This window comes from Columba livia, chromosome 14, assembly GCF_036013475.1.
Source record: "Columba livia isolate bColLiv1 breed racing homer chromosome 14, bColLiv1.pat.W.v2, whole genome shotgun sequence".
NCBI classification, from domain to species: Eukaryota; Metazoa; Chordata; class Aves; order Columbiformes; family Columbidae; genus Columba; species Columba livia.
This window is the reverse complement of record NC_088615.1, coordinates 2,745,788-2,764,004: the sequence shown is the minus strand read 5'-3', so window position 1 is coordinate 2,764,004 and position 18,217 is coordinate 2,745,788. Positions and strand designations below refer to the sequence as shown.

Genomic DNA, 18,217 nt, shown 5'->3' with positions numbered 1-18,217 from the left:
AAAAGAGTCCTCGGTTTTCTTAAAAGTGAAAAAAAAAGTGAAAAGCTTTTTAATTTAGTGGAGGTATTTTTAACATAGCAAACATCAAAACATGAGAACGAGTATTTAAATGCTAACCAGATGCACCGTATCAAGACATTCTAAAGGAGAAGACACAACAATAAGTTTAATTTTAGCAGTTCTTTAATGGTGTCATATAGAAAACCATCTATTCTTGCATCTTTTCGATAGTTTCTTCCTTGTATTTGCCCTTCTCCTTTCCAACCTGGCGAGATTTGGCTTTCCGTTCCAAGATCTTTTTGCGATCTTTGTCCAGTTTTAGCCTAGTGATCACCACCTAGAGAAAGGACAAATAATTTAGTGTCTCTTCAATGTTAAAAGTTAAAATACAGCAAGTGGACAGACCTGTGGTAACAGCACGGCCCGGAACGATCGCCGCTGTCTGACTGCGCCAACGCACCCGAGTTTTACTGCCACAGAGCATCTGATTCGGTTTGAGTAGAACAGAGGTAGTGAATTGCCTTCTGTGTTTCAAAACACTATGTTAATTTTTCTGAATAAATCCAGGGATCAGAACATACAGGCAGTTTTTTCAACGCACAACCATAACATTTGGCCAAACTGCAGAGCAGCCAAATTTCTATCCATCTGCACAATAAAATAATTACTTTGAAGGAAATCTAATTTCCATTACGCTGCCCAAACATGATGGATACCACCTCCACCTAAACACAGAGCACAGCTGAGGCTTCTTTCCAGCACCATAAAGGCAAGTAATAGATAACGATTTTAATTTCTCCATGTTTTAAGCAATGCCACCTAAATTTCGGAACACAGGAAAGCCATGCTGCTGCTAGTCATGATCATATCGCTTGCAACAGCCAATGCGTCTGCATAAACTACAGGCAACATGCATCATAGTGACTCATGTAAAGACAATTTAAAGAACACATCTGTTATTGAACAGCTGCGAGGTAGCCGGGCGGTTCTCAGGTGTTACTAACACAGACACATAATTTGCTACCAGAGCTTCAATGGTATTTCCCAACAAAGCAGAAGGAAGCTGAAGCTCTGGTTTTCAGCCTTCAGTGCTCTCTATGTCCTGCACAATGGCAAAGAAATAAACGCTTTGATATTACTGAAAGGAGTACTTAAAAAATACAACAGACAATCAAATCCTAGAAAACACAAAGGCTGCAGCGGCTCAGTTCCACTGTGCATTCAGGACCCTCTTAATTGTAATTAATTCCTCCCTCTTTACCAAGGAGAGGCAGAAACCTCCTTCTTCCACTGCTATTTACCGCACAAGTAACATGTGCACGGGTTCCATCGCAATGTCACCTTGTCCCTCAAATATTATTACTGCACACAAGTCATTATGTTGTTTTGGAATAATTCCGCTCTCCCTCTGCTGAACACACCAACTACTTACATCAGAAAACCTGTTACAACTGGATTTCTCCCACCAACACTTAGCGTGCGTGCCCACACGGCAAGGCTGAAGCAGGCTCACTTCATCTGCTTCACACCAGATTTTGGCCGGTTATTCTGTTTAGTTTGAACTGTTCTCCTGTTATGATCTAAACAGGCTTTGCCTGGTTTTTACAAACTAGAAACACTGTAAGTCACTTGAGGCTCAAAGCAGATTCAGACAAGCTTAGCTCACAACCGTCCACAAGAACAAATCACAGTTCCGAGCATCCATCTGAACATTCCTAGGGCCTCCATCAGTGCAAACACCACACAGCAAAGAAGGATTGTTCCGAACCATCTATATTGTGCTTTAAAAACACCAAGCTCTTCAAAAAAGTACATTAGCAAGACCAGTCTCTAGCAGCTTCTCCACCAAATAAGCTCTAGAAATATGGAAGAGCTCTTGGTTTGCACTGTCCCTTCTCTCCCACCATGACACCACAACATTTCCTTATTTATTACCCCCCCATGCTGTACTATTTCAACCCATTATTCCACACGCCTTAGCAAGGCTCTGCTCATCTCAGTAGCAGCATCCTCATTTGCCAAAAACCAGGCCTCCCACACGTCAGATCTCCCGTTACGCGCCGCACCTTGCTGGGATGGATCCCCACGTGGACAGTTGTGCCGTTGGCCTTCTCACGCTGCACGCGTTCAATGTAGATGACGTATTTTTTCCTGTACACCTGGACCACCTTGCCGATCTGCTGGCCTTTGTAGTGTCCCCGGACAACCTAAACAGGACCATGAGATGCACAGCGTCCCATACTTCAAAACCACCCCTTAAACAATTAGCAGACCTTGAGAAACACTGTCTAATTATCCCAGAAGAGAACCAGAACCGCACGGGTTGAAATCACAACTCTGCTCTTTGTACACACGTGCTACAAAGCCACCAATTACTTGGCAATTTCAGCAATCACTAAAACGGCAAATACAATGGATCAGAACGGTACTTTTATCTAATTTTCCCCACAATAAACCCCAATGAAGGAAATCTGTATATTTTCAAATAGAAGGACAATAGTCAACCTTAACAGCTTAACTTTGGATTCACTTCTAAACTGATATTTTTAAAATATCGCGAGTATCCAACAGTCTATAAAAAAGAAACAATCCTTTGTTTTGTGCTTTATTGTTAAAAGCCTTTAATGCAGCATGCTAATCATGCATGTACCTAAAGGTGCCAGCACACTTATGTTCCTCGTGTTTTCCTTCTCACTGTTGTGATCTCAAGAAACACTGGATAGGCCAAGCCTATGACTAAATTAATTTGTATTATTTCCACCAGACTCAGTAAAGCTGTAGCATCAATGTGAATTTGTTTAGCTCCTCCTTTTTGTACAGGCTGTACATGAAAACCAACACCCAGACAGAAGCTCACGTGGGACAGTACAACTTGAAAGACAGACAGTGCAGCTACCTGGACTTCATCGTCCTTTCGGATGGGCATAGACCGGACGTTGTATTTCTGCCGCAACTCCTTGGAGAGCGGGGAGGACATGATTTTTCTTCGAATGTGAGAAGGCGCATTGAAGTGGCGTTTGCGGTTCTTGCTGCGGTCTGAGGTCACAAACGGATTGAACTTCATTTTGGCTGCATAAAGAAAAACAACAGTTTGAGAGATGCTTGTAACTCACACACAATGTGCTTCATCACCTACCCACACAAAGTACGCTACGACATACAAAAGCAATTTTAACTACTTTTAATCACACCCCCGGTTCATGTACCTTTAAAATCCAGACTTCAAATAAGGTTTAAGCCTCTTCCTTGAACAACAATGACCCTTAGGACCCTAAGGGGGACCTCATTAATGTTTATAAATATATAAAGGGTGAGTGCCATGAGGATGGAGCCAGGCTCTTCTCGGTGGCAAACAATGATAGGACAAGGGGTAATGGGTACAAACTGGAACACAAGAGGTTCCGCTTAAATTTGAGAAAAAACTTGTTGGGGTGAGGGTGGCAGAGCCTGGCCCAGGCTGCCCAGGGGGTTGTGGAGTCTCCTTCTGTGCAGACATTCCAACCCGCCTGGACACCTTCCTGTGTAACCTCATCTGGGTGTTCCTGCTCCATGGGGGGATTGCACTGGATGACCCTTTGAGGTCCCTTCCAATCCCAAACACACTGTGATACTGTGACTGACAGATCTGCTACATACATACATCAGGCCATTCTTTCTAATCCAAATTCTCAGTAGTCAGGAAACCCAATTGACGAGTGTTCATTTTTCGCTGTACTATACAGTGCCCTTGTGTATAAAGCAAATATGTATTTCGGACTCACAGAGACGGGGAGCTCATGCTGCGCAGGTATCTCAAACAAAGCATAATGCCTGACTCAGGAGCACATTTGTGAATCTGTTATACCTTTGGTCTTCCCTGAATCTTAACAGCCACGCTACAGTTGTCTGTCATCACACAGAATCGCAGGATGGTTGGGGTTGGAAGGGACCTCTGGAGATCACCCAGTCCCACCCACCTGCAAGAGCAGGGTCACCAGAGCAGATCACACAGGGTCACGTTCATGTGGGTTTGAATGTCTCCAGAGGAGGAGACTCCACAACCTCTCTGGGCAGCCTGTTCCAGGGCTGTCACCCTCAAAGTAAACAAGTTTCTGCTCATGTTCACATGGAAGCTCCTGTTTCAGCCTGTGCCTGCTGCCCCTCACCCTGTCACTGAGCACCACTGAACGGTCTGGTCCATCCTCTGACACCCACCCTCGAGTACAGACATTGATGAGATGCCCTCTCAGCTCCTCTTCAGCTGAACAGCCCCAGTTCTTTCAGACTCTCCTCATCAGGAAGATGCTTCAGACCCCTCAGCATCTTTGTGTCCCTTCACTGACTCTCCAGTGATTCCTTGTGCTTCTGGGTTATGTTATGGTTATGCCACCACTGATCCTGACTGACAAAGCCAGGTCCATTCGACGATGTTTGTTCTCAACTCCACAACACTCATGTTCTATGCACTTGCCCCTCCTGCGCACACTGCCCCGGACACACCGCACATCAGCAAACCACACGCTGCCTGAGCTGCACTAGCCCAAAAAACCACTACCAAACACCAGACCGCCGGAGCGCGGGCTCCCTCCCGAGCCCCGGGGCAGGCCTGTCCCACCGGCCACCCCTGCGGCCCACACCGGCTCCCCCGCCGCCTCTGCCTGACCCTGGGGGCCAACCCCGCTCCCCTCCCCAGCCAGCGAAAAGGGCCCGGGCCACCCCAGCAAGGCCCGAGGCGACCGGCCCCCCTTCCCGCCCCGCTCCTGCTTCCCCGAACAGGCCCCGCCGGGGCCGCCGCAGGAGCCCCGTCCCGCCCCGGCCAACGGGGCCCAGCGCGGGGCCGCCCCGCGCAGGATGGCGGCGGATGGAGCCGGGCCGGGCCGGGCCACCCTTACCCCGCTGCTGCCGCCGCGACGGTCGCCCGGAAAGAGGAAGGCGACGTGCTTCCGGTTCCGCAAGCGGCCAACGGGATGTCGCGAGATCCTGCACCCGGAGCTGGGGCCACCTGCGCCCCCTGGCGGCCGGCGGCCGCAGTGCGGGCACCTGGTACCCGCCCGGGCATTACCCCCCGGTACCAGCCCGGGCATCATCCCCTGGTAACCGCCTGAGCATCATCCCCCGGCACCAGCCCGGGCATCATCCCCTGGTAACCGCCTGAGCATCATCCCCCGGCACCAGCCCGGGCATCATCCCCTGGTAACCGCCTGAGCATCATCCCCCGGTACCAGCCTGGGCATCATCCCCTGGTAACCGCCTGAGCATCATCCCCCGGCACCAGCCCGGGCATCATCCCCTGGTAACCGCCTGAGCATCATCCCCCGGTACCAGCCTGGGCATCATCCCCTGGTAACCGCCTGAGCATCATCCCCCGGTACCTGCCCGGGCATCATCCCCTGGTAACCGCCTGAGCATCATCCCCCGGCACCTGCCCGGGCATCAAGCCCTGGTAACCGCCTGAGCATCATCCCCCGGTACCTGCCCGGGCATCATCCCCTGGTAACCGCCTGAGCATCACCCCCCGGTACCTGCCCGGGCATCAAGCCCTGGTATCCAGCCGAGCGTCATCCCCTGGTACCCGCCCAGGCGCCACTGTCTCCAGTACCAGCCCGAGCCTATTCTGTCAAGCTCAAATTCCCCTGCCCAGGCCCTGTGCCCATGGGCACCATCACCTGCCTCCATAAACCAACTCACCTGCACAAACTGCTCGCACTTCAGATAGATTTGGTGCTATGACTTTTTTCTTTTCAGGAACAGATTAATTTATTCTCAAGGAAAATCATTTATGGCAGAATGTGATGCTGGCAGAAATGAACCAATGGCTCAGGTGAAGCAGCACACACCCTCGTTTGGGTTCTGGTTTATAAAGATCAGATGGAAAAGTTTCCGGCCTGCTGAGAGTTGTACAAATGCCTTTCCCAGGGCCTTTGCTCATCGTTTATGCAAAGAAAAGGACCTTTGGTACCTGTTGCTTCTGGAAACCCGAGTTCCACTCTGTACGTGACGTTAATTGGAAGATCTCTTCCTTCATTAAGACGCTGTACAGCAGAGTTGCGGTTTAAGCTGAGCTGGCGATCACAATGACAGCTGCTTGCTCCCCAAATAGGGGAGAGAATCGAAAGGGAGAAACTCATGGATTGAGATAAACACAATTTAATAAGATAACACTACTATACCTTCCCAGCCACCCCACACCCGTGGGCAGAGCCTCAGGAAGACCTTGGCTCCCAGACAACAGCTAAGGTAACAATAAACTCTTACATTCTCATTGTTCCAACTCAAAGACAATGGAAAGTTACTTGAAGAAGAACATTAACTCTGTCCTGGGGTGTTACCTGCTTGTTCTCAAACTAACGACTGTGCGAGCTGCAAAAAAGAGAAGTTTCTAACTGCATAAAGAAAATTAACTCACTTTCAGTCAAACCAGCGCAAGTTGGCACCAACACAAGTCAGCAATACCACAGCTTAAAGGAATTCCTTTCTTAATGCAGTGCAGATATATAGTGTCCAAATTCGCTGTGTGGCAACCCTTTGCTATTCAATCGTTATTAATTTCCTCAGATGCTTATTTCTAAATACTTAGTGAAGCAAGGCTGAAAGGAAATTAGAGGAGGGGGGGAACAACATACGGGTTATTTTATATACCAAGTGGCACGGTGACTAAAGCCAAACCCAGCAAGTTCCAAGCACAGGCCACACAGCTCTCATAAAAAGGAGGTTAGAACACTTGGTACTGTTCAAAACCAAGCACTGAACGTCCAGACGTGACTCAGATCCCATTACAAAAGAGCCCCGTGTTAACTTTCTACGCAGTGACCTGGCTTACAGCGATTTCATCGTGTGATAACGCTTAGTTCATGGAAAGAATAATTCTGAACGTTCCTTTAGGTTGATTTTGCAATAGGAATGCAACGAGAAGCCAATCAAAACATGAGTTTTATTTTTAATTGTAGAACTAAGAAGGCTAGTATTTTATTAACATAAGGTTGCAAATTGAGAGAAATGCCAGAACTCCACTGTAAAAATGCAAACGGTTTGTGCTTCAAACATTGCGGTGACACATGACAGGACAACGTCCTCCCTGCGGGCCCTCTCAAAGACTGTTGAGAAAACACCCCACTGACATATTCCATGTGAAGCTTCAAACAACCTCTCTAAGGCAGATCCTCATCACAGTCATTTTCAGCCCTAACAGTTTGTGTATCACGCAAATAAAAAACCTTGCTTGAGAAATATTCAGGAATTAACTACAGACATTACCATCTAGACTGCAGATTTCACTTTGATAGAGCAGTTAAAAGCAAACCTTTGATAAAGATCATTCACAAATGTGTATCTTCCAATCTTTTCTTACCCTATTTCCATATTTCATTAAAAATCATCTTCGGTGGTCCACATGCTGCCGCAAACGTACCTAAGCACAGCTTTCCCTAGAGCTAAACGCTTTAACTCTACCACTGCAAAGCATCCTAATGCCACAAGTTCTCACTGTGCGATGGGATGTAGCCTTAAAGGGACTTATTTAGACTGCAACATATACACATTGTAAATATTTCACTTCCTACAGGGATGTCTTTCTTGGAAAACTGCAAATACTTCTGTCAAAATACTGACCTGAAAGAGCAAAGTCAGGAATATGGATGAACACCTAACGATCGATGTTTTTCCTTCTGCTGTGGCTTGAATTTGTTTGCATTGATGTTTAAAAGCACAACTGAGCACATTGTGTCTCTAGTCAGTGTTTGAAAATATAAGTGAAATCTGATGAGAGGCGTGTGCACGGGGCAGGAACAACCTCGGTGTCACATCTGGAGAGACGAAGAGCAAATTCTTCTGCAAACACACGATGCAGCATCATGACACGACCCAGGGCTGAAGGACACGCTTGGACAACTTAGAGCAGACCCAAGAGGCAGCCTTGGCTTGGCCGCATGCAAACGCTTAGACCCGGCTTAGCGAACTAAAGCGTGGACTGTTTCTCCAGCAGAGTTTTGCCGGAACTTGAGTACAATTTGGTTTCCACATCCAGCAAAAAGTGATTTCTTAGGTTATTGCCGTGGACGTATTGGCAGGGAAAGCAGCCACGCTGAAGTATGCACCTGTTATTTCCAAAGAAAGCCAAGCGATTTCACTGGTCGGGTTTAGAGAACTGGCCTGGACTGCACAGAAGGCAGAGTTTAACTCAGATGGGGAGAGGGGCAGAAATAACCCGCCAGGCGACACAAGGAATCTGCAACCAGCTTGGCTTGTTTGCGCTCAAGGAATTGTCTCAGGGAAGAAATATCAGAAACCCAACAGTTCGAACCACTGCGCTGCAAAGATCTTCTCTTGCACAGCCCAGGAGAAGGATGCACTGCTACGATATTAAAAATGACACCCTTGTAATCCACAAGCTGGGAGCGAAGACTCAACGAATTCAAGAGGAAAAACGAGGACGTTTTTGCCGTAAGCTCCAGCTGGTCACGGTGGATCAGAGAGAATCCTCCAGCCAGCCAGAGGGGCGACTGCGATGGGAACCCGGTCCCGCCGTGCAGCGGGTGCCGCTCGCGGGCACACGGACGCGCGCACCGAAATGAAGACAAGCAGCTCGTTTTCAAGTCGATTTTTGTAAATGGAAAAAAAAAAAAAAAGTATAAAATCTATCCATACATTAACAGATACAGGAAGTTACACAATCCAGTTTACACCTAAAAGTAATAGCAATCAGTCCATAATAAGAACAGGGAAAAAATTCCAATGCTGTAATTTGTGCGAAGTCGCTACAGGGCAGAGGACGGCGGGGAGGGTGGCTGGTGTGTGGATAAAACTGGCTACCTTCCCTGCTTCCAAATCAACGAGACAATTTCAACAGACATGTATTAGCAATACTTTTGAAATGTATCTGACTCTAGCATTAACACTGAATATTCCAAGATTCTCATTTTTGCAGCATAATGTTTGGATGCTTTTGCCTCCAGGAAAGGGCAGTCGGCAGGAAATATTATCCAAGAGAAATCCGGCACCCATCTTCAAATTTACAGCATTGATTGAATTAAAGATCTTTATTTTATGATTTTTATCCATCCCGGAACACCTACAATTTGCGTATCCTCGGCTCAGACACTTACAAAGCATGCAGAGACTGTTACTACTCAAGAAACACTTAGGAGGCCGTGGAAAACGCGCTGGTGGGGTTTGGTCTAATTTCAGTGAACTCGCACCTACCACCACACACAACCACCCCTGGCGGGGGTTCTCCCCTCACGCCTCTGTTTTTGGGAGGCCCCAGAAGACAAGGCTGGAATGAATGGGAGCTCAGGTACCATTTTAAGGAATCCAATAAAACAACTGCTAGCAGGGGTTCACCTGTGGTGACCAGTGTCAGCCTGGGGCTCAGAAAAGACGCCTGACTGAGTTTTAAATGAAAACGGAGGTACCTTAAGCCCTGAAAAGAGAGACCTCCTGTGTTTGACAGGTGTTTTCAATATACACACACAAAGCAAGACAGTAAGGTGCTCATCGTCCGCACCGTTTTTCTGAACACACAGAATGTATAACCCCTTTCCAAAGTAACAACAATAATAAAGCAGAAGTGCAGAATCCAGACTGTTGGGTGGTCTGTGTTTTTTTAAAAAAAAAAAGCATAAGAACGAATAAAAGCTAATGCTGTAACGACAACTATTCCCTTTCAAAGCAAAGGCCACATAAAACTGTGTTGCTCGGTTTGGTTTTTACTTCATGCCACCTGTAAACACAAGACTGGATATTCAGTTTGTGGGAAGAAATGAAAGCACTTTTACATCCAGAGTAAAAGCGCGGCCCTCGCTGCCCGGATCAAACATCGCCCAGGAGAAGGTACCTGGGGGAAGGTTTCCCCCCGTTTTGCTCATTTCATTAGAAAGGTCGTATCTGAACAAAACAGCTTTCAATAAAAGCACAAAACATCTTTTTAATGTTATTTCTGCCCTCTGTCTCTAAAGTTTGCTACGGGGACTAACACTTTCCACTCCTCACCAACAGATACGCCACCTTTTTGGCACCACGGGTGGAATTTCTTCCTAATGTATCGTTTTGCCTTATACAAAAGTCGATTGTCTAATCATGCAAAACCAACAGAATTCCAAAAAGTGCCACAAGACAGCTCAACTCTTTGCAATCTACTACCTAATCTGTACATTGCCATAGGAACCTCCCAGAGAACAGACTGTCACCCTTACACAGACCTGACAGTGTATTTCACACATGGCATTTCAACCTCTCTTCCTGGGGGGAGAGAATCAAAATCCACACCCCGATTCCATTGATTTTTCGCTCTCAGAGCTCTGAAATGCATGGAGATTTCTTTGATTTGTTGAAGGTGTCTTCACTGAACAGCCTGATTAGAGGAAAAACTCAACTGATTCAATCGAATAGAAAATAAAGACAAAAACAGGTAGTGGTAGGTTTCTCAATCTTCGCTCCTGTCCTTGGAGACCCGGGTAGTTTCAACGCTACTGCATTTTCCCCAGCTGGATCTTCTTCCAGGCCTCTGAAGCTGTGAAAATGCAGGAGTCGAGGATCCCAGCTACAGTAAATGTTCCTCCGATGATGGCACATATCTGAAACACACACAAACAGCTTTGTCAGCTTTAACGCAGCTTGAAATGGGGGGAAGGATGTTATTGCCCACTGCTATATCTGGAAGCACAGTATGACCCATGCAATAGTACTGGGGATGCAACTACATGACAATCACTCAGGAAGGTTATCCCCCACAGTGGAATAACTTAGTGTTGTCCTGAACTCACTGCAGCCAGAGCCAATGGCAAATCCCAGCTCCAAGGAGCCCACGGCACGAATGCTGCTCCTTTCCGGGCCGAGCTCCACCTAACAAAGCTTTCTAGAAGCTCCGCGTTGCTCATATCTTCCTACTACTGTTTTCCATTATAAATACCAGGGCCCTGTAGTCTTTTCCCTGTTTCACAAGATACAGCGTTCGCAAAGAGGCGAATGACACTTCAATAGCATGTGAAGGACAGTGACTAACAGAGACCCAGTGACACCTCCAGCCAGGGCTCTCTAACACTTTCCATTACAAGGGCTGCTTACAAAAGCACTGCCAGCTTAACCCTTCGTGGGCTGGACTTTTCCATGCAAGATGTCTCACGTTGAATGGCTTAAACACCAGTAAAAACACGCAACCATCTTCAAGAACACTGTTAGGGAAAACATTAATCCCCTAATTCACGTAAGAGCTTATTTCAGCTCTCAGGTGCTACAAAAACCCAAATTCAGGAGGCATCAGTTTTGGACAAATCAGTTTGGACACTGCTTCAATTCCCTTATCTCTGAAATGGAGACGATGCCAAACTTGCCTCCCCGGGAAACTGCAATGGAAAACACATTTGAAGGGTTGAATACTGCGACAATAGGTGTCTCAGAGTCCTTGTGGAAACATCTGACTTGTACTCAGGGCTGGGTTAATACAAACCACCTGCTAGTGAGAAGTCAAATACCGTGGGACGGGCAGAAACGCTGCTCTGAGGTGCCACCGCACCCCGCACATGGAAAGTATGATACACAATAATGTCACCTCGTACCGTTTAACAGCCAAGGTACCATTACACAGGACCTGGCATTTCCTAACTCCCATATTTTTTACTTCGTAACCGAGATGCTCTTTTAATTTGGCCTTTTACATTGTGCAGGATCAGGTGGCTCCGAGAATAAGAGACAGGGGGTCAGTGAGAAGGGGGCGTGATACAGAACTTATCTCCTGCCGAGGAAAAGGGGGATTTTGCTGTGAGCTGGAAGCCAAGGGAGATTGAGAGGGGAACCCAAAACCAAGCCAAGGTAGCAGGGAAATGCAATACAGCTGAGACAGAAGGGACCTACTCAGCCGTGTCTCCCACACAGCCCTACACACCATGGGCAAGGTTACACATACAGGAGTAATGTAAGAGCAGCAGCGTTCAGCTGGGCAGGGAGTTAGTTAGCGGGGCAACAGAACAAGCAGTTTGTTAATGGTGAGCGAAGGCGGCAAGAAACAAAGCGCTCATTTACACGTGTATTTATAGCCGGGATTTATGCGTTTAGTGAGCTCGGTGAAATGAGGAGCTGCAGTAAACACGGGTTTTGCAGGACAGCTGGTGTCCCAGCACATAAAGGCTTCAAAAACCAAAGCACCAGCCCAAGGCCAAGTCAGTATTTTTAGGGGACAAGCCGAGGTCCTGCCCCCGTGCCGCTGTCCCTCGGGACATGACGCAGGGCGACTTTTCAGGGACAACGGCCGCAATGGACTTGGGGTATTTGAGTCCACAGCAGCTCAGCTGACAGGAGATGTTACACCGCAAACAACACAAAAACCGTCCAACACCAAGATTTCGCGTCAGCCGGTAGGAAAATCTGATTTCAGTGCAGCAGTGCAAGGGGGTGGGGTATAGAAAAGAACGCACATTCATCCGCACAGCTCCGCGCTGCTGAGGGCTTGTGAGTCACAGACACCTGGCAGCCGCGTCCCAGCACGCACACAGCCCTCGGCTTGCTGTGACAAAGGAAAGGCAGCACAGGGTTGGTCTCCAGCTCAGAGGCTGCGCCACCGTGTTTCTTCATCACCACCGTTCTAATACGTACGGAGTGTTGCTCCTCAGCAGCACTGAAGGAAGCCGGGCATCACGAGCTTGTTTATATTCAATGGGATTTTATACTGGGAATGATGTGCGTTCGGCTCCTTGAGGTTACAGTTTGACTCAGGCCCAACCATTAAAGGAGGGTGGAAAAGAAATACAGGAGTGTAATAATGACAACAGTGAGAGACCACGCGATGTGGGGCACACACGAGGGTTTTGGATGGAACAGGATTGTAGGATAGAGGCTGGGGCGCAGGCTGAAGTCTAAGGGAAAACAGGAGTGGATATGTAGGAGGTGACAAAACGCGAGTGTCAGATGTGTGACTGGACCTCTGGGATGCCTTACAATCTGAAAATGACTTTAACGAACACAGGGGACCAGCAGGACTCCCAGGTAATTCCTGGTAAGGTAAGATGTGGAATCCCAACCAGAGATTTTCCGGCTGACCTGCAGCACTTCTTGTAGAACAACATTGTCTTGGTTTTAAACATGTCACAGGACTGAGCCCACAACACCTGCTGGTAACACATCCCCTGACTGAAATAATTCTCCCTGCAACCATTTTGCCCCCTGATTATTTCCAGTTTAAGTTCTTCACACCCAGTGGGCACACGAGTCCTCTCATGTCAGCAAAAGCATTCTCTTATTTTCTTTGGATTCTGAATGCTTCAGCAGAACTTTGGCTTGTTTTCTGCCCGCTCCCAGTCCTTAGACTGACCTCACGAGAAAACTTTCAGTTTGTCCACTTACAGGAACTCATAATTTTTCGGCAGTGAAACTTCCCTTGTTGCTCCATAACGTCAAACACGAGGCCGTGAATGGCTTCTTTGTACATGAGATGCCTTGACTTTAAGCAGTACAGTTTAACAGGCAAAAAGTACCGTGTTTAACACTCCGCCAAGTGTCTGTGGTTAACCCCAGCATCCACGGGAAATCCACAGGACAGTGACATCCACAGGACATTGACCCACAAGCAACACAAAATCTTACTTAGTACTGAATTTTTTGAAGCATGACAAGTAAAATCCACGCTACATCAACACCTTTTGTCCTCTCACATGGTGCAGAAAATGACGGTAATTCTTCATTCCACAAAAGCCCGAGGAGAAGGCACGAGTTGGGAACACAGACGACCTGGGAACGCTGCTGTGGGGCTATAATGCTGCTCTTAGCGGCGCTGAAGTTCTTGAGGGGCAAACTCATGACTAACAAAGAGCATCAGATAACCTTCCCCGCAGCAGCATGAGATTCCTTTGGCTCTCTGCTGAACAGCCAACACCCTCCCACCTGATCTCTCCCCCTTAAAGTGTCTTGGAGCCCACAGGATCCTCCTCCATCCTCGGGACACATTTACATTTACTGAAAGCCACATGGGTGTCCTTGTAAACAATGTGCTTACTAAAAGGAGTTGCAGGTGACCTCCCCTACCTCAGAGCCCCTCTTGTGGTTTTTAAATCAAGCAGCTGGTGCTCAGAAAGAGCCGACGCTTTCCATGGCCCCGCTCGGCAGCGACTCCAGAGGCACCAGCGCAACCTCCACCTGGAGCTCAGCCCAGTGCCCATCATCACTAACCGGTCTCCGGAGCAACTGTGATGCAAAAGGCCACGCTGGAGACACAGGAAAGGGCTAAAGCGGCGGAAAGGACAACGGAACAGATCATGTCATTAAAACAGGGCAAGGAAACCCGGGACAAAGGTGTTTTGATCCTCGGCAGCACAGTTCCCCCGCTCCAGCCTTTTCAATGCCACCTTGAACGCTGGAAAGCTCGAAGTGTAGCGCATACCCAGCCAAGGCTGCCCTTGTGTCAAATACTCCCAGCCTGAAGGAGACCACGAGCAGGTCACCTGTACCAGGGCCAGATGGTCCACACTGGTACCCACGGTTACAGCACCTGTAACGAGGACCTGCCTCTAAATTGGCCGCGTCTGACCAGGGTCTGGCACACCTGACGTGCTGCACACCAGCTGCTGCAGGTATCGGTGTCACCCCCACGTCTCCAGAGGAAGGACGTTCCATCGGAATGGCTTCAAGTGAGCTGCTGGGGACTACAGCCATTTATAAGAACAAAGTGGGCAAACACCAACTGTAAAACTCCTCTCCGTCACTCCAGCAGCCAGCACCTGCCTGGTTAACTTCACAGACAGGATGGGGCAAAATTCCAGTTGGGGCCATTGCAAATCCCAAAGGTCACTGTGGCAACCAGTGAGCAAAACTCCTCTGGTAGCCTCCTTATGTCAACTCCGAAGCACAGTATCAAATTCCACAGAGATGCTATTTATACGCATACAATGGCACATCAGCAGTAAGTCAATGCTAGCAACAGACACGACGCAGAGAAATGCCAGCTATCAATCACTGCCAAACGCTGTTTCCCATTAAAAACACCTCCGCACCCTCAGCCCCAACAAGATGTGTAAGAAACCTACGAGAGCATATTTTTAGGGAAAGAAGTAGAGGCAGTATGAGATGCCAAGTCATAAAATGCTGGTGTTTGACTTTTTAGGATTATGGTTTGAAACCGAACAGACGTGCTAAGAAGAAAAGGTCTTAAACCATGACATTTAGATTTTGCTTCAAGTTCCCTTCTCTTAGCATTTGTGTATCCCAGAGATCACTTGTGTTTCTAAAGTGAAGTGAAGGGAACTTGGTGTTTATCGGAGGCTGCAAAGTCAAAATCTTTAAGTGCAGCACAGTCACCCTGCTTACGTTACTTCAAATCAAAATATTGAACCAGTTTACAAATCAAAATCCAAGGTCTTCATTCCAACCAGTTTATCAACTACTTTACATTCTACCCCGGCATAGCAAACTGCAGCTGCAATTTTAAGCCACCTCCCTCAGGTGTTCTAGAAGACCTTTAAATGGCTCTTTGCCTAACCAGCAGTTTGGACAGCACAGCTTTGTTAGAGATGCTGAGATCAGCACTGCAGGATGTTACCTGCATAGGTCAAGACATAACTTGTCAGGAAAACACCTCTGGAATTCGATAATGAAGCTCTTCTTCACTTCTACCCAGGAGGAAATGCCTGGAACTGGCATATCCGCACTAAGCCAAGCAGCAGCACTGAGTAAAACAACTGTGCTGCATCCTCTGCAAGGCAGATCTCATCGTTAGAGATGGTTTATTGCAGCGTGCTTCACTGCACACCACATTAGCTTTACCTCAAGTTTCCGGCATGCTGCAATAGTGCCCATCCTGTCTAGACAGAGTTCGGCACTTCTGGAATAGGATAATTTTCCTTCTCCTCGTGCCTAGCGATTCAATCAAACTGTCAGAGCACAGGGCTTGCCAGTTACCTCACACTTCAGTACAACAGTGGCGATGTGCTGCTTTATTTCAATCATGTCACAATGCTCTGAAGCGGAAACTCAATTCTCCCGGACAAGAAAGGCTCAGAAAATAAACGAAAGGCAGGCAGGAGAAGGGAGAATTAGAGGTTTAGAGTAACTCACCGATGTGATAAACCTGTATAAAGGCTGTCGCCTCTCTGTGTATTTCACTGTGATGGGGCTCAAGTCGTAACGAAACCAGATAGCTGGGATAATGCGGCCAGTGTGACTGTAGGCTACGTACTCCTAGAAGAGAAAGTGGGGGAAAACGTCAGAAAACGTGAGTAATCTTGTTCCAGATAAAGTGCCTGCAATAAAACTACTTCTGTGGATCCGGCCCTTACTCCACTGTTCTGTACCAATGATCAGCCTGAAAGAAGCAAGCAGTTAATTCCTGCATGACTGTCTAGGGCCTATCCTTATCAAACAGGAAAATAAGTTCTTTACAATCTCATAATGATATAGCTGGGAACAGAGAGCGACGGCGCTCACTCCCATCCTCATTCAAGGTTACACAAGTAAACAGAAAGGCTGGCATTGATTTCTCTAGCCCAGATCTGCTCTATTTAAATACAAGCAATGTCTAAGCGGTTGCAGGTGAATTTTTTGTCCTGTCAGTACGAAAATCGTACACTGGGATATTCATCAAACAAATGCAATTTAGTTTGCAAGACCGTGAAAATCCCTTCTAGCCCCTGCACTCAGAACAAAAGCAGCAGCCCCTTCCGCACTGGGACCAACAATGCGAACGCTTTGCCCACTCACTATGAATCACACAGAGCCATGTTTAAAAATCATGGTGAAAGCCAAAATGAAACTGTAGACAGAAAGAATATTCGCAAAGGTTCAACAATATTCCAAGCTGGTTCAGAAGTGACACTTTCCGATTGCCGGTGATAATCTCCTTTAATCCATTTCTTTAATAACAGGTACGGCGCAATCAATCAGCCACAGGACGACACTCCGACAAGACACACTGCACAACACCAACGGGCAACACATACTGACATCAATTTACTCGCACGAGTCACATCTTTTTTGAGCTCATATTTTGTCTGTGCTCTCAGTGGAAATATCTATCAGTTTTCAAGGATCAGGACACTTATCATGACAGACTGAAGAAGAAAATGAAAGAAAAGGAGGCTGGGGACTCATCAGCCCAACGAGAGCCACCAGCACGGCACACGCCGCCTCTTCCCTTCCTGAGCCCTGTGACACTGCAGCCGACTCTGATAACCGCGGCTGGTTTAATTCTCCCTCACACAGGGGCAAAGACAACCTCAAATACTTAGAAGGATGAAGAAAGGAGAAGCAACAGGTCACCCATGAGCATGCTACAAAAAAAGCTGATTTTACTCTCAGTGAGCTCAGAGGGAGCTAGTGAAACAGCATCTGTCTCCTTCATTAATCTCATATAAATCCCAAATTCCCCTCTAGGTTTTTTTCCAGGGATGACAAGAGAAGCAGAATGTAGTTGAAATCTCTAGTTGTAATATATTCAAGGCTCTTATTGCAGAAGTTCTCCAGCGTCTCTTGGGACATTGGCTGCCTGGGGAAGTGAGGAGAACAAGGGTCCAGGGGGTGGAAGAGGAGCAGAGACGGACAGTCCGCACTTCAAGCCCTATTCATCTCTTCACACTACTCAACCTGTGCCAGACCATTCCAGTGGCTTCTGACTTCTGTTTCCCACTGATCAGTGTGGGAGTCAAGGACTAAAGCACCAAGAAGGGAATGTCGGTGTTTAATGAGCAGAAAAGGCCGAGGCAGCACTGCTTCTCTGCGTTTCAGCTGTGATAGAACTGACCTCATTTCTCCCCCAGCAGCAATCCTGAGTCAGTCTTGGCCGAACGGCCCCATTTGCAACGATCTCATTGAAGCGTCAAAAGCTCCCGCTGTTTTCCAAGTTACTTTCAGAACTTGTGTCGCAAGACTCTTATCAGAACAACGGTTGTGACATTATGCAGAACGAACACATCGTAATCTGAATAGGGGGAGACGTCCAAACCATTGGGACACACTGTACAAGCCACTCCAAAAGTCACTGGACAGGAACGTTAATCTGAGAACTAGTCAATGAGAGTGCGTGCTTGATTCTCAGTTATGGCAAAATAGCGGTAATTAGATATAATAAACATATTCTGGGCTTTCATTTAACACCTGACAGGCAAATCATTTTAAACTGAAAGAGGATTTTTACCTTCAAAAATAAATAGAGTCTTTTTTTTTTTTTTTAAATTTCAATACATCATATTATTAAAATACAAATATCTTCACATTTAATGTAAATTAATTTAAGAATGATAAAGTTACAGTAACTATCATAATC

The 18,217-nt window shown here is 47.2% G+C and overlaps 2 protein-coding genes across 2 annotated transcripts in view; both read right to left on the bottom strand.

Annotated features, from left to right (window-relative positions):
* Window positions 1-165: 165 nt before the first annotated feature.
* On the bottom strand, window positions 166-5,076 carry RPL26L1 (ribosomal protein L26 like 1). Its single transcript, XM_065029535.1, has 4 exons — window positions 4,872-5,076; window positions 2,897-3,069; window positions 2,067-2,207; window positions 166-337 (listed from the first exon to the last, which is right to left on the bottom strand). The coding sequence occupies exons 2-4, from the start codon at window positions 3,062-3,064 to the stop codon at window positions 209-211; spliced, it is 438 nt and encodes a 145-aa protein (XP_064885607.1). The 5' UTR covers window positions 3,065-3,069; window positions 4,872-5,076; the 3' UTR covers window positions 166-208.
* Window positions 5,077-8,560: 3,484 nt separating this feature from the next.
* ERGIC1 (endoplasmic reticulum-golgi intermediate compartment 1) overlaps window positions 8,561-18,217 on the bottom strand; it is a 54,817-nt gene continuing 45,160 nt past the window's right edge. The window contains exons 9-10 of the mRNA XM_065029531.1: window positions 16,015-16,137; window positions 8,561-10,550 (exon numbers count right to left, since the gene is read on the bottom strand). Of these exons, the coding sequence (XP_064885603.1) occupies window positions 10,443-10,550; window positions 16,015-16,137 (231 nt within the window). The 3' untranslated portion in view covers window positions 8,561-10,442. The remainder of the gene's footprint in view (window positions 10,551-16,014; window positions 16,138-18,217) is intronic.

What these genes read in the sequence shown, in the direction of transcription:
- RPL26L1 (XM_065029535.1), bottom strand. Translation starts at nt 3,064, where the DNA reads ATGAAGTTCAATCCGTTTGTGACCTCAGACCGCAGCAAGAACCGCAAA. An exon ending in GAAAGGACGATGAAGTCCAG is followed by an intron (nt 2,208 to 2,896) that starts GTAGCTGCACTG and finishes GGTCCTGTTTAG; the next exon opens with GTTGTCCGGGGACACTACAA. An exon ending in TGGGGATCCATCCCAGCAAG is followed by an intron (nt 338 to 2,066) that starts GTGCGGCGCGTA and finishes TCCTTTCTCTAG; the next exon opens with GTGGTGATCACTAGGCTAAA.